This window comes from Aquarana catesbeiana, linkage group LG06 (genome assembly GCF_042186555.1).
Source record: "Aquarana catesbeiana isolate 2022-GZ linkage group LG06, ASM4218655v1, whole genome shotgun sequence".
In the NCBI taxonomy this organism is placed as follows: Eukaryota; Metazoa; Chordata; class Amphibia; order Anura; family Ranidae; genus Aquarana; species Aquarana catesbeiana.
The window spans coordinates 125419353-125443702 of record NC_133329.1 but is presented as its reverse complement, the minus strand read 5'-3'; the positions used below and the strand labels follow the sequence as shown (position 1 = coordinate 125443702).

The following is a 24350-nucleotide window of genomic DNA, read 5'->3' as shown; positions in this document are numbered from 1 at the left end:
CTATTGACGCTTTCTCCTCCCAGGTAACTGAAAGTTTGTACCTCGGTACGGATAGAGCTCCAAGGAGAGTCTGCATTGCGCCCCCGATCCACTGATTGCAGTTGAAATGCTTTACACGCTCGGTTGCTTAAAAAATATAAAATGCACATTTGTTTCAGTTAGGCTACTTTCACACTGAGGCGCTTTACAGGCACCACAGCACTAAAAATAGCACCTGCATAGTGCCTGTAAAGAGCCTCACCTGTTTCTCCAGTGTGAAAGCTGCAGAAGCGCTTTGCGGGCGGTGTTAACCCTTTTTCAGCCTCTAGCAGGGGTTAAAACCACCCCACTAGCGGCCAAATAGCGCGGCAAAAACGACGGTAAATCGGCACTAAATATACCGCCAGCACCTGCCCGCCCCAGTGTGAAAGTAGCCTAAATATGAGTGCATTTAATATTATTTTGCAAAAGGTGGAGTTTGGCTTTAAAGGCATTGGATAATATGGAGCTTAGACTTACCAAGATGCTTTTGTTGCAGATTTTCCATCTGGATTTAAAGGTTGTTTCTAAACAAGAAAATAAATACATTATTTTGCCATGAAATATAAAGCGTAAAAGCAAATTCAATGATCATACAATTGTTTTGTTTTGTTTGTTCATGTAGTGTTCTATGAAGTGTTCTCTGCATAGCTCTATAAAGATAACTACAGGTAGTTCCCAAGCTACGAACATCCGAGTCACGAACGAATCCTACTTACGAACGGAGGTGGCGTGACGTCACTGCCGGCCACTTGCTATCCACACTGGTCGGCGCAAGACACATCCCACACTGCAGTACTGCATGGCCACAAGAGCCCCAAATAACATGACTGCATGCGCAGAAGCACCCGGAACATCCCACATCACTGAACAGGCTGGAGTTACACTTGCAGATGTACAAACAAATTCGACATAAGAACAAACCTACAGTCCCTAACCCATTTGTAACACTTCGACTGCCTGTATGTGTTTATTCACTTGCATTCTGCCTTGCTAGAAAATTAGATTTCTTCAGGAAGAGTTAATTTCCTAGCACAGGCCCCTCCCTCCTTGCACAACACAACCTTCTCCTTTTCCTAGAGTGTCCAATTACTGTCTGAGCTGGCCTAGATCCTCTACTTATTGCTTAACTTCCATCCATATACTTTTAAGTAGCTGCCAAGGGAGGAGTGAATTGGAATGTAATAGAATGTCAGTTGAATGCCAGCTTTGAGTCTGCTGGGGCTGTTGACATCACAAACAAGATGGAATTTCTACACAAGGGAGGCTTGTGCAAGTAACATCATAGCATAAAATATGTTAAAAGCACATATCCTTTTATAGGAAAATGGATGTTGAAATGATTGGTCCCACTGAGATAAATCTATATTTTTCTTCTTTGCTGGCAGGACAAGAACGCTATGTCTCTGCTGCAGAGGAGACTTTTAAAATAGGCATAGTTTAGGGAGGAGACTGCCAAGCCTGCCCTCTACCCAAGAAGGATGCCCACAGAATGTGGACTGCAAGGATTGTAGGAGGTTTAGTTTGGACAGACTGAGATAGCTGTATGAGATGGAAAGAGGAGACTGCAAATCCCATAAGGCACTGGGGTAAAGAAGAGAAGAGGAGAGGTGGTTCCCTGCTGTTTTCCCGGGACAAGGAGAGATCGTGTGGAGCCTGTTCTGAAAGGACTGATTGCACATTCAGTTGCTGGCAGACTGCTCACTGCTGTACATGAGAGGGAGGAAGGCACAGCCACAGAGATCAGGGACATTGGAGACAGCCACGTGTGTTGGTGGAGCTCACTGCCTGTCCAAGGAGGAAGGGAGCTGTTGACACAGACCAGCTATGTTTCACCACCTTGCTAACACAGGAGTTGGTGAGAGACCACTTGCCAAAACCACATTACCTCTTTTATCTAAGGGACAGTGTTGTCTGCAAGTCGATCCTTGTATCAATTCTTAAAAGGACAGTAACCTAAGTACTTCAATGTTGGAGTTGGGCCCCAATGAGCTGGTCAGCGGAAGAAGGGGCAATTATAGACTGCTAGACTGTCATGGTTGTATATTGCTCCCTAGTTAGGACTGCCTCCAGTATAGGGTATTTTTTTTATGTTCACCTATTTGCCATTTATATTGTCTTTGCTATAGCTTTCTGTATTATTGCCATTGTTTCATATTTCTTTTCCCATTGGGGTACTGCCTTTCCATCCACATTAAATATTACCAATTGTGTTAGTGTGTGTGGTGCTATTTTGTTGGAAGAACAACAATAATCTGCTTACATACTGTGACTGTGTATATGCATTATACCTATCTATCCAGCAGGTGGCACTGTAGTATAATAGTGTGTTATCTATGCTAAGGTAGTCAGAGGAAGTACCATCCTTATTGTGTTATATGCACTTGTTTGTGTTCTCTTCCTGTTTCTAATGCTGTAAGACATAATTAACATCCTCCATAAAAGTAAAGCCATTTGTGGTATCCAAGAAGCTTCTAGCGCATGATGCCATACTCTGCATGATAGGTTATGGGCCCAGGCACCCAGCAAACCCAGCAGCACCCAGAGGCACTGGAAAGAATACTCAGTGAGTACAGCAAGTCAGTGAATACTGTATACAAGCTACTGAAACATGGTAAAGGTGGTTCAGATGTGAAGTTTGCAGTTGCAAAGCTAAACAATGCCAATTACCAGCTATGGAAGTTTAAACTACAAATGTTTCTTAGCAAGGATGACTTGTGGCAAGTGCTGAATAAAGACAGACCCACAAACGGAGAGAAGGAGGAATGGGATAGAAAAGATAGGCAAGCAAAAGCGATTATAAGCTTACTAGTGGAAGATGACCAGCTTATCCACATAAGAACAGAGAAAACGGCCAAAGGTATGTGGACTTCATTACAAAAGCTGCATAAGCGTTCAAGTCTAAACAGCAAACTGTTTTTGCTAAGAAAGTTGTACAAGATGAGACTTGAAGAAGGCCAGCAAATGTGTGACCACATGAATGCTTTGCTAGAGATCATAGAGCAGCTACGCTTAATCGGAGAGGACATAGAAGATAATCATATTGTTGCCCTGCTCCTCTGCAGCCTTCCAGAGACATATACTGCTTTTATTGACGCTTTAGAAACCAGAACTGAGCAGGAGCTGATACTGGAATATGTCAAAGGGAAATTAATCAATGAATATGACAGAAGGAAAGAAAATATGCACCATGACGACAAAGCTCTTAAGATGTACAAAGGCACAAAGCACAACAAAAAAGCAATGCCTGTTTACGCAGTAAGAAGACCGGTCACTTAAAAAAAAGCACTGTCCTATCTGAAAAGCCAAACAGCGAAAGCTAGAGCTATCAACAAAAGAAAGGATCAAAGCAGCCACAAAGGAAACTGCAGACACATCATGGAGTGGCACCTTTAAAGTAACACAAAGCGGTAAGCCACACGGCTGGTGCATAGACTCAGGTGCGACAAGCCACATGACTAGTGATGAGACTTTCTTCACAAACATTGATTACAATGCAAAAGACAAAGTTTTCCTAGCAAACGGGAAAAGCATCACATCCGAAGGTAAAGGCCAGGGCTTCTTGAACTGCATTACACCACAAGGCAAGCACAGTATCCTTGTAAAGAAAGTTCTGTATGTTCCAGAACTAGAAGGCAGCCTTCTATCAGTGAAAAGTCTTGCAAACAACGGTCTCACAGTTAAGTTCCAGGGTGATGAATGGGCAATTCACAATAATAAGCGATTCCTTGCAAAAGGAAAACTGGATGATAAACTATACAGGCTCATTACCACAGACCAGCAAGCCAATATAGTCTATAACGACCTATACAACAAATGTATTCACTTATGGCACAGGCGGCTGGGGCACAGAAGTCCAGAAGCTATACAGGACAGCTATACAGCACATTATAAAGAGAGGCTTATCAGAAGATATGACGATATTGCCTTGCAAGGTGCTCATGAAATGCAAGTGCTGTATTGAAGCAAAAGCCACACATGCTCCCCTTCCACAGGCTTCTCAAAGAAAAACTACCCACCCCCTGCAGCTCATACACAGTGACGTATGCGGTCCAACGAAAACTCCCATGTCAGGCGGGAACAGATATCTACTGACTTTCATTGATGATTGATCATTGACAAGAATGAAACATCAGAGAAACTTCAAGAGTTCATTGCCCTATCTAGCAAAAATTTCAATGGAAACCAGGAATAATACGCACCAACAATGGTGGAGAATACATAAGAAAAGAAGTGGCCTCATGCCTGAAGAGACGTGAGGGTTATTTACTAAAGGCAAATCCACTTTGCACTACAAGTGCAAACTACAAGTGCAAAGTGCACTTGAAATTGCACTGAAAGTGCACTTGGAAGTGCAGTCGCTGTAAATCTGAGGGGTAGATTTGAAATGAGGGGAAGCTCTGCTGATTTTATTATCCAATCATGTGCAAGCTAAAATGTTGTTTTTTATTTTCCTTGCATGTCCCCTTCGGATTTACAGCGACTGCACTTCCAAGTGCACTTTCAGTGCAATTTCAAGTGCACTTTGAACCTGTAGTTTGCACTTGTAGTGCAAAGTGGATTTACCTTTAGTAAATAACCCCCAAGGAATAGTACACCAGACAACCACACCATACACTCCTGAACAAAATGATGTAGCAGAAAGGAACAATCACACTCTAATGCCCCGTACACACGGTCGGACTTTGTTCGGACATTCCGACAACAAAATCCTAGGATTTTTTCCGACGGATGTTGGCTCAAACTTGTCTTGCATACACAAGGTCGCACAAAGTTGTCGGAATTTCCGATCGCCAACAACGCGGTGACGTACACCACATACGACGAGACTAGAAAAGGCCGGTTCAGAACCAAGCGCGGCACCCTTTGGGCTCCTTTTGCTAATCTCGTGTTAGTAAAAGTTTGGTGAGAGACGATTCGCGCTTTTTCACACTCGTGGCTTTCAGATCGTTTTCTGCCGTTCAGTTTGTGCTTGTGGGTTTGTATCTGCTCTTCAGTGCGTGCAGTCAGTTCGTATCGGAGTTTTCTGTGCGATCTTGCCCGCTCGTTGCTGTTTTTCAGGTCGCTCTTCACAGGCCTTGCTGTTTTTCAGTGCGTTCTGTTACTTCGTTCTGAGCAGCCGACCGTTTTCTAGCCATGTTTCGTATGCGTACTCTTTGTAGAGTTCGTGCTGTGCGGGGGCTTGGTGTTGGGGTCCTGACCTTAACACAAGTCCAGTCCATGAACAGGGTGGGGAGGAGTTCATGGACCAAGAATTGGTTGCTTCAGCGTGACCAGTTCTCTCATATGCCTTTGCTCCGTGAGATCCGTGAGAATAATCCTGATGATTTCAGGAACTTTCTCAGGATGACGGACCCCGTGTTTCACCGTTTGTTGGCTTCGCTGACCCCCTATATCAGCAGGCAGGATACCTGCATGAGGCAAGCCATCACTGCGGAGCAGAGGTTGGTCGCTACCTTGCGGTATTTGGCCACAGGGAGAAGTCTGCAGGACTTGAAGTTCTCGACAGGCATCTCCCCCCAGGCTCTGGGGATCATTATCCCAGAGACCTGTTCTGCCATCATACAGGTCCTGCAGAAGGAGTATATGAAGGTAAGATTTTTATCCTTTTATATCACATTTTATTGTATTGAATGTTTGATAATATCTTGTATTTCTTTCCTCATTCCCTAATTACCATGCTTGTAATATGCTGTGAATGTCCCCTTTGTCCTCATGCATTCTGGATTTTTATGTAATTATTATTTTATGTCCTTCATACATATTTGCCCTTCAATAACCTCCCCAACATGGTGTCTCCTGCCCTATATTCACCTCATGTAGTCACTTAACAATGTATTTTATCAGCTCTATAGTAGTGCTTTACCCCAAACACCCCTTAAAATGTTTGGAAATGTGATTTTTGATTTCAATTCAGGCAGAGTGCCAGAGGGTTTTTTTTGTGGTGTCCCCCAATTTTTTTTAACCCTCCCTCCCCCAACTGCTAAGTCAGCTGATCCCAATTCTCTATCCTCAATCATCTATCTGCTGACTTTGCCAAACCCATACACACTATACCCATCTCTTTAGTGCTCAGATTTATGGATGAATTCCCCAAAGCATGTAGTGCAAGGGCCTGCCTGTATACTTTCCAATGGTACTGTTTAAAGTTTTGTTATTCTATTATTATCTTGATAGGTAATAGCAGAATGTCCAAATATCCTCAAGTGTGTACAGTGTGTATTTATATCTTTGTATTATGACACTTCTTACCTGTCCAGTGGGCTGCCAACAGTGTAACTAAGGAGGGTCTGTTACAAGTAATACCCATTATTTAGGCATTCATCTCTCAATGAAGTGAAGAGGGTTACCTGTCCAAGAGTTCCCCCCTATAATGTTAGAAATGGCCCATGAGAGGGGGGGAGGGGGAATATGATAGGTGTACCTTATACTTTGGCCTTGTTAAATTCCCCTTAGTAAATGCTATCTGGAGGTTGCCACATAATGTTTGTGTCTAATCTGCTTGCCATGTATCTTTGAAAAAATAGTAATGTTTATTGTTTTTTCCTCAACAGTTTCCTTCAACGCCACAGGAATGGCAGACTGTGGCCTCCCACTTTGCCCAGCGGTGGGACTTTCCTAACTGCGGAGGGGCAATTGTTGGGAAACACGTCCACATCGTCCCACCACCCAACTCGGGGTCGTACTATTATAATTACAAAGGGTTTAATAGTATAGTGATGTTGGCGGTGGTGTCGGCTAATTACGAGTTCTTGTATGTGGACGTGGGGAAGAATGGCCGGATGTCCGATGGTGGAGTGATCGCCCAGACGGAGTTCTACAGGAGTCTCCAGAATGGCAGCTTGGACTTGCCACCTCCAGAGGACAATGTTGAAGGTCTCCCATTTGTGTTCGTTGCTGATGAAGCATTTGCGCTGGGGGACCACCTGATGCGGCCATTCCCGATGAGGACCCTCACCCCGGAACAGAGGGTTTTTAATTACCGGCTGGCCAGAGCCCGAAGAGTGGTGGAGAACACATTTGGAATCCTGGCCAGCCGGTTCCGATTATTTCTGACACCCATCCATATGGCGGAGTATAAACTGAACCATATAATACTTGCCTGCTGTGTTCTCCATAATTTTTTAAGAAAACATTCAGCCAACTATGCTGGCTCAGTTGGGCCTGAGGCCGGAATCCCTAATCCATCAACACTGACGGCACTTGAAAGTGGCCGTCCTGGCTTGCCCTCCCTGAATGCCCGTGATGTCCGGTTACGCTACCTGGAGTTCTTTGCGGGTAGGGGGGCTATCAATATGCCAGACAATCTGTGACACCTTTTTCAAATAAAAAACAACCAAAAGAAATTCTTTGTGGACATTTACTGCTTGTGTTTGTTTTAGCTGACCCTGACAGAAATGTGTTGAGTGCAGAAAATGTCGTGATTGGGTAACCTTATAAAAAACAGTGTTGGCTGGTACTTCCTAAATGCAAAAACACATTTCACTACAAGTGCACTTGCAACTGCACTGAACCTGCACTTGTAGTGCAAAGTGTATTTGCCCTTAGGAAATAACCCCCATTTTTGCATAAAACAGCAATTACATCACCCCAAAAGTGTTGTAGTGTTGAGACAATAATCCACACATTCTTGAGTAAGCCACTTTTTTATACCTGCACAATCACATGTGCATTTCCCAAAGGTTTTTAAAACAAACCAACATGTTTGTTGTATAACAATGTTTGCAGTAGCATTATCAAAAATCGAAATATCCATTTCAGATAAAACAGGCCTGTGTAAAACCAACAAGAAAGCCAAAAAACTTGAACTTACAAAGTTCACATATGGTAAAACCTGAAGGCTATATCAGACATGAGTATTTAGGAACTGTGTTTGATATAGCGTTCAGATGGGGGGAAATCACCCCTGGAAAAGCCAAATTTGGAAGATGCACACCAATTTACGAATGTCAACATGTGCTATCTGCCATCAGGGGGGATCAAGGGACGTGTTTTGGGGGAGCAAGCCCTTCCTCAACGCGACTTTATAATTGAGGAAGGGGTTGCACCCCCAAAACGCGTCCATTGATCTCCCGTGATGGCAGATAGCACATGTTGGCACACTGTGTGCATCCTCCAAATTTGGCTTTTCTAAACATTGAAAAAATTTTCGTAAGATAAAACAGGTGATTTTGTGGGGTTTAAATTCGCCCCAAAACATCAATGATGTTATTATTTTTTTTAATAACATCGCTGATTTGTTGCTGGATGTTTTGCAATTGGAGATTACACCCCATGATCTCCCCGATGAGTATCTGGGCACTTTCAGATGTAAAGCGTTCTGGATCACGATCACCTAAAAAGAGATAAAGAACAAAAAAAAAGGTCTCAAAAATCTGCCAACATCCATCTCTTTTACCTGAGCCTGTGGTCGCAGACACTCACCTGTTGTGGTGCCAATCTCCACCACGTCTTCTTCTTCCTCCTGCTCAGCTTCTTGGGTTGGTATTTCCCCTTCTTCCAGAGGGGGGGGGTCTCTGGTCTCCTGGGATGAGGGGTGTCCTCCGAGTCTTTTCTCCCCTATGTAAAACAAAAATGGTATACTTAGCACACAGATATTTGAAGGCAGAACTAGAAATAGGAAACATTGCTTGGAAGTGGGGTACAATTGTCTATTTTAGCCGAGTTCCAAGATGTATATTTTTTAGTGTCCTTTGTCAAGCTGCAATACTTTACCTGTTTGGTACAAGCTTCACAGATGGAGACCCCCCTATAGTATACACTGGAGCACCTGTGTGCCCCCCTAATAAAAATGGTGTTCTGGGGTCCCACACTAGTGCTCCAGTGTCCAGATGTGAAAACAGCTGCTCAGTGTCCACTCCTTACACACAATCTAGTTTGCATTTCATTCTAGTAACAAACCCATCTACACAAACAAATATTTGGCATCCAAGTAGGCCCCCAAAAATGTGTGAAAATGCATATGGCCTAAACAATGGTGTTCTAGAGGCCGAAAGAAAAATGTTTGATACGAACGAATAATGGGCCCATGAACATTAAAGTTGACCTTTTTAAACGTTACAATTAATAAAAGCATATGGAGCAGAACGAACGGAATAAAGACAGAAAGAATAGGAACACAGCACAACTACTTACTTTTTTGCAGCACTCTCCGGATCTTTCGGTACTGCTCTGGCTCTCTCAACTTCAGGTCCGACCACCGCTTCCTGAGCTGATCTTTAGATCTTCGGACCCCGAAATTCCTCTCAAGACTCCTGACCACTTTCGCCATGATCTTGGCCTTTCGGATGTTGGGGTTGGGGTAAGGCCCATATTTTCCGTCATAGTCGGACTTCTTCATGATGTCGACCATCTCCAACATCTCCCCAAACGACATATTTGTGGCCTTAAAACGTCTCCTTCTGGATCGGGACGTGCCTGGATCCGGGCTTTCCTCCTCCTCCATGTTGCTAGAATTAGCAGGCACCTGCTGTAACTCCACCATGTGCTCTTCACCCACTGCGCCGAGCGAAAAGGGGCGGGGAATAGACTAGAAAGAACGTCAGGGGCAGGCGGAGTTACACGCATGCGCAGTGTGTATAAAGCGTAACACGCGTGCGTATTACATACGATCTGTGAGCGGAGGAAGGAGCATTGGACGCGCCGATCGTAAGAACGAAGGTAAGAGACAAACTTGTGCCTATACTGCTTCTAGATTGAGGCCTATATTGTAACAAGATTAGGAGAGTTTTGTCTGACATTAGGCTTTGTCTTGTGTTGTGTCTTGCAGTGAACATGGATATCTTAATGAAAGACAATGACTTCATGTCAGTATTCGTAGAGATGCTAAGTGAGCTGCCCTGTCTGTGGGAGATTACCCACCCCCATTTCAAGAACCAAGCAAAGAGGAAGGCAGCACTGGAGCAATTGTGTGAAATTGTGAAGCAGGTGATCCCCACGGCAGACATCACCTATTTAAAGATATTAATTGGTTGCCTGAGGAGCACATATCTAAGGGAGCGCAAGAAAGTCCAGGATTCACAGAGATCCGGAGCAGCAGATGACATCTATGTCCCCAGGATGTTGTACTACGACAGGCTGCATTTTCTGGCAGGCCAGACTGAACCCAGGCCATCCCTCTCCAGTCTTCCTTCCACGCTTCCTTCCCCCCCGGCTGAGGCTTCTGACGCCCAACCTGGGCCTTCCAGGCCACATGTGGAGGAGCCCAGATTGAGCCAGGTATAGCATTCCTCTAAATATTTCTGCTTGTCCAATCAATGATGTTAACTAGATGTTAGTTGGGAGTACTAATTTAGGATTGTGATTGATGATGCAAAACATTAAACCATGTCCCTTTTTCATACACAGGGAAGTCTCAGCCAGGAGGTGGCTGGGCCGAGCCGGCTGGCTGATCTGCAGGTCCCTCCACCCCCCCTGAAAAGAGAAAGTGGCAGTAGGACGAGTACCCTAGAGGAGGCTGCTATAGCATTCTTTTGGAGGGCTACAGAGGTCCTGGGAGCACCCCACACCATGGAGGAGAACATTGCTGCCTTCATAGCATATAAAATGCAGAGGATGGAGGAGGGCCAAAAAGTCTTGTGTGAGGCCCTCATATCGGAGGCTCTGGAGAAAGGTATGAGGGGCCAAATTACACCTCACACACATCTTGGGGATGGTCCTCCTCCTCCTCCTGCAGGTCCTCCTCCTCCTCCTCCCTCTCCTCCAGGTCCCCCCAGTCCTCCTCCAGGTCCCCCCAGTCCTCCTCCTCCTCCAGGTCCTACTCCTCCTCCTGCCACATCTCCAACTGCACAGCCACAGCCGGGAAGGAAGCGTGGAAGGAAGACCAGGCAGTGATTGCCCTGGGTTCAGTCTGGTCGGCCAAAAAATGCAGCCTCTTGTGGTACCACAGCCTGGGGACACAGATGTCATCTGCTGCTTTCCAGATCTCTGCAAATCCCGGACCAGACTGCCCTCCCTTACATATGGACTCCTCAGGCCACCAATTTTGATGTTGAAGAATTGATGTCTGCCGTGGGGGTCCCAGGCTTCGCTAATTTCTCCTGTTGATCCAGTGTTGCCTTCCTCTTTTTTTGTTCTGATCCCTTAATAAAGGATTTTTGTTTTGAATTATACTCTCCTATGTGTTTTACTTCAAAAATGACAGTTTGTTTGTGAGGATTCAGGTACATTTCAAATATACAATGTGAAATGAACAAGGGACACCAACAACAAACAATATCCTGGAGATTAAATAATAAAAGATATCAATGGTGTTGGGGTAACTTGACACACAAAACACACACAAAAATATTCAGGAGTAAAAATAAAAATAACATTGAACAAAGATCAGCCTTGGAAAAAATCCAAACATTAAAGAAAAAAAAAGGCTGAAAATCCAAAATAAAAAAAAATTAAAAAATCTAAAACTGTCAGATGTGACAACTAATAACAATATATTCAGGGAATCCCACAAAAAAAACACAAATAAAACTTTGTGAGAAGTGTGTGTGAATATGAGCAGCAAAATGACTTAATTCTTGTCACATTATAAAGAAGAAGAGAGTGCGCTGTATTAAACCATTTTGAACATTGCAGCGTGACGAAAATGCTGTATCCATTGCGAACGCTAAGTTTTATCTCCTGCTCTCCAACTTTGTGTGTCGGAAAATCCGATGGAAAATGTCCGATGGAGCCCACACACGGTCGGAATTTCCGACAACACGCTCCGATCGGACAATGTCCATCGGAAAATCCGACCGTGTGTACGGGGCATTATAGAAATGACCAGATGCATGTTGTCGGATGCCAACCTACCTCACAAGTACTGGGGAGAAGCAGTCATGACTGCAACCTACCTTTAGAACAGACTACCATCAAGAGCCATTAAAAGTACTCCATTCGAAAAGTGGCATGGATCAAAGCCTAGCATAGGGCACATCAAAGTGTTTGGATGTAAAGCATATGCCTATATTCCAAGTGAAAAGTGATCCAAGCTGGAGAACAGAGCCATAGAGGGCATTCTAGTAGGCTACAGTGGGCGAACTAATGCCCCGTACACACGGTCGGACTTTGTTCGGACATTCCGAAAACAAAATCCTAGGATTTTTTCTGACAGATGTTGGCTCAAACTTGTCTTGCATACACACAGTCACACAAAATTGTCGGAAAATCCGATCGTTCTGAACGCGGTGACGTAAAACACGTACGTTGGGACTATAAATGGGGCAGTGGCCAATAGCTTTCATCTCTTTATTTATTCTGAGCATGCGTGGCACTTTGTCCGTTGGATTTGTGTACACACGATCGGAATTTCCGACAACGGATTTTGTTGTTGGAAAATTTTATATCCTGCTCTCAAACTTTGTGTGTTGGAAAATCCGATGGAAAATGTGTGATGGAGCCTACACACGGTCGGAATTTCCGACAACAAGGTCCTATCACACATTTTCCGTCGGAAAATCTGACTGTGTGTACGGGGCATTAGAGTTACAGAATCCTACACCCAAAGACTGATAAAGTGACAATAAGCCGCAGTGTTTATTTTGATGAGAACCCATCACCAGAAACATAGATCCCTGAAAGCTGTGAAGTGAAAATGCCAAGCAAACCAGAAGAAAAGGTCGACCAAAGCAAACCTGTGCAGGAGTCAGAGCAAGAGGTGGAACTCACAATGCCTAAACAAAGTTCCCCACCAGATCCTGCTGAACTGCCTGAAATTAGAAGATCCACTCGGACCATAAAGGGGATACCACCCCGCAAGCTGTCATACACTGTCAAAACACACAGCATACTTGAACCAACATCCTGGGAAGACATAGAAAAACTGCCAAAACGTGAAGCCAATAAATGTAGAAAGGCAGCAGAAGAAGAATTAAAGTCACTTCAAGAAATTAAAACCTGGACACTCACAGAGCTCCCTCCTAACCGCAAAACTATAGGAAGTAAGTGGACTTTCAAAGTAAAGTCAGATGCAGAAGGGAATATCTACAAATACAAAGCCAAACTAGTTGCCAAGTGTTACTCCAAGAAATTCGGTGAAGATTACGATAAAACATTCGCTCCCGTTGTAAAACACTCCACCATCAGAGCGCTTCTTAGCGTTGCAGCCAGGAAGGGCTTGCAAGTGAAACACCTAGACGTTAAAATTGCTTTCCTATATGGAGACATTAAAGAAGACCTCTACATGGCGCAACCACCAGGGTTTGAGCAAGGAGACCGCATCTACGGTCTTAAGCAATCTGCAAGGATGTGGAATGAGAATGTGAACAAAGTGCTTACCAGAGAGGGATTCTCAAGAAGTAAAGCAGATCCCTGTCTCTACTCCAGGAATCAAGAAGACAGATGGATATACAGTATCTCACAAAAGTGAGTACACCCCTCACATTTTTGTAAATATTTTTTTATATCTTTTCATGTGACAACACTGAAGAATTGACACTTTGCTACAATGTAAAGTAGTGAGTGTACAGCTTGTATTAAAGTGTAAATTTGCTGTCCCCTCAAAATAACTCTACACACAGCCATTAATGTCTAAACCGCTGGCAACAAAAGTGAGTATACCCCTAAGTGAAAATGTCCAAATTGGGCCCAATTTGCCATTTTCCCTCCCCGCTGTCATGTGACTTGTTAGTATTACAAGGTCTCAGGTGTGAATGGGGAGCAAGTGTGTTAAATTTGGTGTTATCACTCTCACTCTCTCATACTGGTCACTGGAAGGTCAACATGGCACCTCATGGCAAATAACTCTCTAAGGAGCTGAAAAAAGAATTGTTGCTCTACATAAAGATGGACTAGGCTTTAAGAAGATTTCCAAGACCCTGAAACTGAGTTGCAGCATGGTGGCCAAGACTATACAGCTGTTTAACAGGACAGGTTCCACTCAGAACAGGCCTCGCTATAGTCGACCAAAGAAGTTGAGTGCACGTGCTCAGCATCATATCCAGAGGTTGTCTTTGAGGTTGAAGGGGTGGGGTGGGGGGTCAGCCTGTCAGTGCTCAGAACATACATTGCACACTGCATCAAATTGGTCTGCTTGGCTGTCATCCCAAAAGGTAGCCTCTTCTAAAGATGATGCACAAGGAAGCCTGCAAACAGTTTGCTGAAGACAAGCAGATTAAGGACATGGATTACTTGAACCATGTCCTGTGGTCTGATGAGACCAAGATTTGGTATTTGGTTCAGATGTTGTCAAGCGTGTGTGGCGGCAACCAGGTGAGGAGTACAAAGAAAAGTGTGTCTTGCCTACAGTCAAGCATGGTGGTGGGAGTGTCATGATCTTGGACTGCATGAGTGCGGCAATGGGGAGCTACAGTTCATTGAGGCAACCATGAATGCCAACATGTACTGTGACATACTGAAGCAGAACAGGATCCCTTCCCTTTGGAGACTGGGCCGCAGGACAGTATTCCAACATGATAACGACCCCAAACACACCTGCAAGATGACCACTGCCTTGCTAAAGAAGCTGAGGGTAAAGGTGATGGACTGGCCAAGCATTATCAAATGGAAGGTGGAGGAGTGCAAGGTCTCTAACATCCACCAGCTCCGTGATGTCGACATGGAGGAGTGGAACAGGACTCGAGTGCCAATCTGAGAAGCTCTGGTGAACTCCATGCCCAAGAGGGTTAAGGCAGTGCTGGAAAATAATGGTGGCCACACAAAATATTGACACTTTGGGCCCAATTTGGACATTCACTTAGGGGTGTACTCACTTTTGTTGCCAGCAGTTTAGACATTAATGGCTGTGTGTTGAGTTATTTTGAGGGGGCAGCAAATTTACACTGTTATACAAGTTGTACACTCACTACTTTACATTGTAGCAAAGTGTCATTTCTTCAGTGTTGTCACATGAAAAGATATAATAAAATATTTTCAAAAATGTGAGGGGTGTACTTACTTTTGTGAGATACTGTACATCCTTATCTATGTCGATGACATTATAACTTGTTTTGAACAAGAAGGGGATTATAATCAGATAGTTCACAAGCTGAAAGAACATTTTGAAATCAAAGAGCTAGGGAACATTAACTACTCTCTGGGAGTCCAAATAGAGAGAGAAGATGGAAGTTATCTTCTCAACCAATCTTAGAAAATGTTTGAAATCTTGGAACATTTCTATATGCAAGGTGCAAAGGGAGTGAAAACTCCTATGGAACCAGGCTATCGAAAGAGCAATGAAGCAGAAGACTTGCTACCCAACAATGACATGTATCGCAGAGCAATCGGTAAGCTGCTATATTTTGCCACTGTGACAAGACTAGACATAGCCAAAGCAGTCGGCATACTATGCGGGAAAGTTTCAGCTCCCTGTCAGTGCAACTGGAACAGAGTAAAAAGAGTGATGCAGTACCTCAAAGGAACAATTCAGATAAAGTAACGGTTACCAGCAACATCCATTTCAAAACTGGTCGGATATGTGGATGCGTATTAGGCCGGTGACTGCCCAGACCGCAAATCCACAAGCAGATCTTCCAGTATTGGGAAGGAACCATAAGTTGGTCTAGTCGAAAGCAAGCAACTGTCGCTCTATCTTCAACTGAAGCAGAGTACATTGCAGCAGCATACACGTCAAGAAGCGATATGGATTTGTCAACTTATTGTGGACATTGGGATAGACATGTCAAAACCAATTCCCATTTTGAAGACAACAGGGATGTATAAAACTTACGCAAACAGAAAGGGTCAATCATAGGACCAAACACACCGACGTCAAGTATCACCTACTGAGGGGCAATCAAGAGCAGGGTGTTATTGACATTCAATACTGCCCATCAGAGGAGATGACTGCCGATGCACTCGCCAAGCCTTTGTTGAAGGAATTCATAGTTATCTCCAGAAGAAGCTGAATATAATTTGACAAAGCACATGCTGTTGAGAAGGGGTGTTGGAAGAACAACAGCAATCTGCTTACATTTGTGACCGTGTATATGCAATATACCTTTCTATCCAGCAGGTGGCGCTGTAGTATAATAGTGTAGACATGTGCAGAATGAAAAAATTGTTTTGTTTCGTTTCGATTCGTTATTTGACATAAATTTGTTTAGTTAAATCAGTTTCATTTGTTTCATTCGTTTTTGGGATCCGTTTCGTTTATTCGTTTTCTAATCGATTCGAAAAGTTTTTGCATCAATTTCAAATAGTTTTTGAATTCGAAAAGTTTTCAAATCAATTTCAAATTTGAAAAGTATTCAAATTTGAAAAGTTTTCGAATTTGAATCGTTTTCTAATTCAAATCGTTTTCCAATTTCCAAAAAGAATACAATAGAATAGAAAATAAAGGAATAGAATAGAAAAAAAAATGTTTTCTATTCTATTCCTTTATTTTCTATTCTATTTTATTCCCTTTGGAAATTGGAAAAACTATTCGAATTCGAAAACTATTCGAAATTGATGCAAAAACTTCTAATCGATTTGAAAATGAATAAACAAAACGAATCCCAAAAACGAATGAAACGAATTTGAATTTCGTTATTTCGGATTCGTTTCAAGTAGATACTATTCTAATTCGGAAATTCGGATACATCCAAATTTCCAAATAATGAAAATTCGCTTGAATTTTAATCCGGAATGAAACGAATGTCTATAATAGTGTGTTTTCTATAGTAAGGTAATCAGAGCAAGTACCATCCTTATTGTGTTATATGCACTTGTTTGTGTTTTCTTCCTGTTTCTAATGCTGTAAGACATAATCTAACATCCTCCATTAAAGTAAAGCCGTTTGCTGTATCCAAGAAGCTTCTAGCGCATGATGCAATACTCTGCATATTACAGCACAGGAACAGGAGGCCCAAGAAATGGTGGCTCCTTCAGGGGTAAGCACTAAATTAGTGTGTATGGCCAGATTTAGAGGGAGGGTCTGTCTGTTATAATGCATCTGATCATTACAAGTAGAAACATGGAATCAAAGGCACATACTGATGACGTGACAACTGTAGATACTTTATCAGCAACATCCATTTCAAAACTGGTCGGATATGTGGATGCGTATTAGGCCGGTGACTGCCCAGACCGCAAATCCACAAGCAGATCTTCCAGTATTGGGAAGAAACCATAAGTTGGTCTAGTCGAAAGCAAGCAACTGTCGCTCTATCTTCAACTGAAGCAGAGTACATTGCAGCAGCATACACGTCAAGAAGCGATATGGATTTGTCAACTTATTGTGGACATTGAGATAGACATGTCAAAACCAATTCCCATTTTGAAGACAACAGGGATGTATAAAACTTACGCAAACAGAAAGGGTCAATCATAGGACCAAACACACCGACGTCAAGTATCACCTACTGAGGGGCAATCAAGAGCAGGGTGTTATTGACATTCAATACTGCCCATCAGAGGAGATGACTGCCGATGCACTCGCCAAGCCTTTGTTGAAGGAATTCATAGTTATCTCCAGAAGAAGCTGAATATAATTTGACAAAGCACATGCTGTTGAGAAGGGGTGTTGGAAGAACAACAGCAATCTGCTTACATTTGTGACCGTGTATATGCAATATACCTTTCTATCCAGCAGGTGGCGATGTAGTATAATAGTGTAGACATGTGCAGAATGAAAAAATTGTTTTGTTTCGTTTCGATTCGTTATTTGACATAAATTTGTTTAGTTAAATCAGTTTCATTTGTTTCATTCGTTTTTGGGATCCGTTTCGTTTATTCGTTTTCTAATCGATTCGAAAAGTTTTTGCATCAATTTCAAATAGTTTTTGAATTCAAAAAGTTTTCAAATCAATTTCAAATTTGAAAAGTATTCAAATTTGAAAAGTTTTCGAATTTGAATCGTTTTCTAATTCAAATCGTTTTCCAATTTCCAAAAAGAATACAATAGAATAGAAAATAAAGGAATAGAATAGAAAAAAAATGTTTTCTATTCTATTCCTTTATTTTCTATTCTATTTTATTCCCTTTGGAAATTGGAAAAACGATTCGAATTCGAAAACTATTCGAAATTGATGCAAAAACTTCGAATCGATTTGAAAATGAATAAACAAAACGAATCCCAAAAACGAATGAAACGAATTTGAATTTCGTTATTTCGGATTCGTTTCAAGTAGATACTATTCTAATTCGGAAATTCGGATACATCCAAATTTCCAAATAATGAAAATTCGCCTGAATTTTAATCCGGAATGAAACGAATGTCTATAATAGTGTGTTTTCTATAGTAAGGTAATCAGAGCAAGTACCATCCTTATTGTGTTATATGCACTTGTTTGTGTTTTCTTCCTGTTTCTAATGCTGTAAGACATAATCTAACATCCTCCATTAAAGTAAAGCCGTTTGCTGTATCCAAGAAGCTTCTAGCGCATGATGCAATACTCTGCATATTACAGCACAGGAACAGGAGGCCCAAGAAATGGTGGCTCCTTCAGGGGTAAGCACTAAATTAGTGTGTATGGCCAGATTTAGAGGGAGGGTCTGTCTGTTATAATGCATCTGATCATTACAAGTAGAAACATGAAATCAAAGTCACATACTGATGACGTGACAACTGTAGATACTTTATCCAGTCACACTGACTTCCTGCATAGTGCCTGATTGTTGCCACACTACTCTGACAGGTTTCACCTTTAGGGGGCTTAATTGTAGTGGTAGATCATTACAGGTTGAACCAAAAACCAGCACTCTGATCCTACAAGACTAAAATGTATACTATAAACAATCCCCCCAATAGTATTCAAATAGTCTTTTTGTCCATGTACACATGAATTGATCAAAACACACTATGGTTGTAATAACATGTCAATCGCACGTTATTGGGATGATAGTCTATTTTGAAGATTTCACGTGTACACAGACAAAATACTATTATAGTGGGGGAATTGTTTATAGTATACATTTTGGTCTTTTTTTTTTCAAAAAAAACTGTTTCTATTTTAAATCGAATACATACAGTCCAAAGATCAACATTTAGTCCATATACAGCAGTTATATACAATCCAATATACAATGGAAGCATTTCGTATTAACCATGGTCACCATCGTCATATATCATACATCCTGAAGCTAGAGCCCATTTCACCGTACAACCAAAGTCTGAGATAGTTTGCCTCCTACCCATGATCCATCAGTAATTCAGTAGGGTACCTGCATTTAGCCCACATTTAATCTCAAGAGTCGGTCCATGATCAGGTCATCCGGGGCAAGTGTTCCCAACCATGGGTCCCATAACTTCTCAAATTTTCCAGAGCACCCCCTATGTTGGTAAATGACTTTTTCCATTCTCAGTGTATTACCTACAGCAGTGATCCATTCTTTGATTGTGGAGGGTGAGTCAGACATCCAATGTAGCATTATCAGTTTGCGGGCCATAAAAAGGGTCCTTGTGAGAGCTTCTCTAGTGTGATGTTCCCATTAAAGCTCATCTAGCAGATTCAGTATACAATATTTGAAGTCTAATGGGACTGACACCCGAAACACTATGTTCAGGGTGTCTGTCAACCCCGTCCAGTATACGTGTAGTTTGGGGCAGCGCCACAACATGTGTATCAGGTCCCCATGATCCCGTTTGCATCTAGTACATGTTGATGAGGGTAGTAATCTCATATTATACAGCCTATGGGGTGTGCAGTATACTCTCAAGAGTGTGTATAATTGTGTCAGCCTATGTGTCACATTCAGGGAGCATATGGCCACTGTCTGTCGAGCTTCCTCCCACTGGTCCTCATCTAGGGGGCCTACATCCGCTTCCCACTTCCTTTTTACTGTCAGGGGGTGCTTTGTGAGGTACTGTACATTTTGGTCTTTTAGATCAGAGCACTGGTTTTTGCTTAAATTTTTTCTACATCGATATGCTGAAAAGGGCGTTTCCAGGTGCTTGGGGTACAATATTTGGTGTTGCTAAATTGCATCCAGAGTGCTGGATACCAGACCGTTTTAACAAATCATTACAGGTGCTGTATAAAGAGAAAATCTGCAACTTACTAACCATGAAAAGAAGTCAACCTAAGGACAATGCTAGGAGGCTTGACATTGTGCCTTCAACCCTGTGCACATTTCAGGCAAAAGCAGTAAGCAAAATACACAAGAAGTAAAAAGATCTACAATGATCCATACAGGAACATAGTTCAGAATGCTCCCAGAGTTCCCATGCTTGGCATTGCTTAAATAATTTGCCACTTTTAGAAAAAAATATTTTTTATAAAGTTTAAATTCAAAGTATCTTAAGTAGCAGTTTTGAAAGTTGTATTAATTGTTTTGAAAATTTTTTTTTTTTCAAAAAATGTGATCTTAAGATTGTCTATGTGCAAATTCGCCCTTCTTTTGACTTTTAAACTTTAGTCTAATATTTAAAGAGGACAAATCATTTATTTCAAACCTGATGTGAAAGTCAGTATTATCATGTCACAATTATTTGGAAAGAAAAGCCGCTTTTTTCTCCTGAGCTCCATCATAGGACGTAATGACTAGGCAAAAATCACATATCTGAGTACCGGAAGCACTGTGAATGTTTCCCGTCATTCCAGTCTGCGGAGATTTTACTGTTTTAGCCCCTTTCTGGGAAACTGGCACTGGTACCAGTGGGTCAGAAAGAAACAACCAGGGAGCAGAGCTTCCCCATGCACATGTAAATTTACTAACTCTACATTATCACACAGTTATAAGATTTTTTTGCACAAAGCTGACCTTTTCAGATTTATGTATAAATACATCTAAAAGGCTGTAGTGTTACTTTAATAAAATTAATCTTCTGGTTATCCCTAACTCACCTGTAGTAGTTTGCTCTGGGCAAGCTTGCTTTTTGCTGGGTTGGGGATATTATTCCACCAATTCTTCTTGCATCTGAATATAAACATAAGAATATAAACGGTTTATTACTACTCTTTGTGCTACTAAAATTAGAATGAGAAAAAAAGGTAGTCAATTTAAGGATGCATATATCTCAAAAGTTACCAAAAATTTTAAACTAAAAAGGCTAAAAGAGAAAGAAAGTGCGTTTGCTCCCTTTCCCAACCTCCTCTTAGGTTTAAACAAATTAAGTGGCATCCAAAAGTCACTTTTTATTAAACGTATTTGTGCATAAAGGAGATGGGAGATATCTGTTGGTTTAGTATACTGTGTACTCAGGTGACTAAAAGTGACCTTGTCAGTTCAGCAAAAGAAAGGTCTTATACTTACCCCTACAACACCACGTGGCCCACCTCACCATCACAAAATTGCAGCCTCCATCAGTCAATTTAGCTTTTGACATTGCCAGGAGTGTCAGTGTCTTTATCCACCAACCCCTATGTCACTTTAGGACTCCGTAGTGATGTATGGGTCACAGAATGGAACTACAGCATACAAGGACAGAAGTATCCAACCCTGGGAGTATCGGATGCAGAATAGACTTATGGAGACTGCAGAGAGGAGTATAATGCCTGGTACACATGATCGGACATTGATTGGATATTCCGACAACAAAATCCATGGATTTTTTCCAACGGATGTTGGCCCAAACTTGTCTTGCATACACACGGTGACACAAAGTTGTCGGAAAATCCGATCCTTCTGAACGTGGTGACGTAAAACACGTACGTCGGGTCTATGAACGGGGCAGTAGCCAATAGCTTTCATCTCTTAATTTATTCTGAGCATGCGTGGCACTTTGTACGTCGGATTTGTGTACACACGATCGGAATTTAACCGATAGGATTTTGTTATCGGAAAATTTTATATCCTGCTCTCAAACTTTGTGTGTCGGAAATTCCGATGGAAAAAGTCAGATGGAGCCCACACACCATCGGAATTTCTGACAACACAATCCGATCGCACTTTTTCCATCGGAAAATCCGACCGTGTGTACGGGGCATTAGAGCTCTTCTATTGCAGGAGGCTTTTATCTTGATTTTTTCATAACCTGACAGGGTCGTTTTGCCCATTCGCTTCAAAGCTCAGCTCCTGATCCACGTATACTTACCTTACTCACGTTCCAATGCTGCTCTGTTACTCTATAGCAGTGGTTCTCAACCTGGGGGTCAAATGATGATTTGCCAGGGGTCACCAAATCCTTGGCTGTTTCTGAAGCCCGCACCTCTCTCCCAGCCTTTTTGTGGCTGCCCAGCAGGGCTGTCCCTGGAGCCTGCAGCCGCCCGCCGTCTGGAGGAGACCCTATCTCCTGATTTTGGCATAGGTGTCACTGCTACGAGACACCACAAAGTCGGAGACACAGTGAGTAACACTACCCGTGATTATATTTGCCATTAAAAGTCCCCACTACAGTTCTCAGATCAGCAGATCAGCTTGATCAAGAGCACCTAAGTTGGCTGATCAAAACTCCCCGCCAACATTGCCACTCATCCTATTCCCCCCACCGCCCCCCCCCCCCCCCACCAAGGAGTAAGAGAAGGAATAAAAATAGAGCATACATAGAAGGGATAGGAAAAGAGGGGGAGGAACAAAGAAAAAGGGAGAGAAAGAATAAGAAAAAACAAGAAAGATGGCTAGAAAGAGGGATGGGGAAAAAAACAAGAAATTAGGATAGAGAGAGATAAAAGGGAAAGAAAGGAGAACAAAGAGAGAGTGGTACATCCTAAAATGTACCATAAGGGGTTTTAATACTGTACGAGTGGAAGGGACTCGGGGAGCACTAAATGTCCATGGGTTAGGGGTGCAAATTACTTGTCTTGCCTTGGGTGCTGACAACCCATGCTATGAAAATAATTTTACGGTTGGAGGTCTCCACAACTTGGGAAATTTGATCAAGGGGTCACGGCACTAGAGAGGTTGAGAACCACTGCTCTATAGTCTTAACAGATATATACAAAATTATACATAGTCCAGAACGCATAGTACAGTAAAAAAATATAGGAAGGTACTGAGCTGAATAAAGTCTTACTGCAATATTTTAAAAACTCTTGGTCCTGCTGCTCCAAAGTGATAGAAAGAAGCCTACAACTACAACAATGAGAAAAGGAAGGGGGTGGGAGCACAGACCTCATCTATTACCTAAGGCACAATTATTATAATAAATGTAATATTGCTTTAAAGCAAGCCTCAGGGTCCAGCAGCTTAACTCCCGAGCTATAGCCAACAGCAGAGGTACCATATTTTCCGGCATATAAGACGATCTTTTACACTTAAAAAAACGTCCAAAAAGCGGGGGTTGTCTTATACGCCGGATATAAAATGCAGCCAGCTGTATGTCAGCCCGCCGGATGTGCGGTAATACTGTATGTATTACCGCACATACATACAGTATACACCGCTGAGCCAATTCCAGCGAGCGATGTAGTCTATTAAAATACAGAGCCTGCCCAGATTGGAGTAACAACCTCTGCCGAGAGGCGCGGGCTGATGATGTTACAGGCTCTGCCAATCCGAGCAGGTGTTTTATTCATTAATAGAATATATCGCTCGCCGTGATTGGCTCAGTGCGGTATGGCTCCAGCAAGAAGAAGGAAATAAAGGAAGTATGAAGCCTCGAAAGGGGGATTGTCTTATACAGTGAGTATAGGCAAAAACTGTAGAAAAACAGTAAAATTAGGGGGTCGTCTTATACGTCCGGTCGCCTTATACACCGGAAAATACGGTAAGAGAAACTTTCCGGATAATGTAATTCTCAGCGAGATCGAAGACACCCTTTCCATTTTTTGTGATGTTATTGAGTGGTGTCCAATGATGCTAGCGAGTGTAATATTACATTTTTAATAATGAATGTGCATTTATTAGTACAAAAGGCTTGTGCACCCTCTGTGGTCTTAATCCTGTGTAAGCTTTAGGTTGGATGGTGTTGGAGTTAACCAGTGGCGGTCCCTCCATTAGGGGAGCAGGGGCGCCACCCCCCTATTCCATGCGTCCGGCTCCTAATCTACATGCAGGGCGCCAGATGCATGGTTTTCAATGTTTTTTGTTTTTTTTGTAAAGCACATGATTAGAGCCTGAGGCTCTAATCGGCTTCAAAAAAGGGTGGACTCAGGGCGCCATGAGCAATCCCAGTTGTGTGACAATAGCGAATTAATATTCACTACTGTCTTCCTGATTCTCCTCCTGGCCAGTCAGGAAGCGGGTCTTAAGCCTCGATTGGCTGAGAGGAGAAGCGATCGTATTGGTTGCCAAGGGGAGGAGGGAGCCACCGAGAAGGAAGCCGCTGCGAAGCCGGAGACCCAGGGTGAAGACGCCGAGGAGGAAGCCACCACCGAGAAGGAGGAGATGCAGGAAGGAGCCAAAGCTGCTAGATGGGGTAAGTGCGGGGCTGGTGAGGGGACAGACGAGCGAGTGAACTTTGGACTGACCGACCAACCGAGAAAGGGGGGGGTTGGCATTGGGTGTCTTGTTTACCGCCCCCCCCCCCCCCAATTATACAGCACCAGCCGCCACTGGAGTTAACACAGAATTGATGGTGTGACCCCCCCCCCCCCCCCCATTGCAGTGTGACA

At 42.8% G+C, this 24350-nt stretch overlaps 1 protein-coding gene across 2 annotated transcripts in view; it reads right to left on the bottom strand.

Annotated features, from left to right (window-relative positions):
* LOC141148903 (uncharacterized) overlaps window positions 1-24350 on the bottom strand; it is a 104145-nt gene that overhangs the window by 14050 nt on the left and 65745 nt on the right. Inside the window, exons 8-10 of one of the 2 annotated variants that reach the window (XM_073636753.1) lie at window positions 20703-20775; window positions 8443-8577; window positions 499-545 (exon numbers count right to left, since the gene is read on the bottom strand). In XM_073636753.1, coding sequence (XP_073492854.1) covers window positions 499-545; window positions 8443-8577; window positions 20703-20775 — 255 coding nt within the window. The remainder of the gene's footprint in view (window positions 1-498; window positions 546-8442; window positions 8578-20702; window positions 20776-24350) is intronic. The other variant, XM_073636754.1, reaches the window with a different exon arrangement.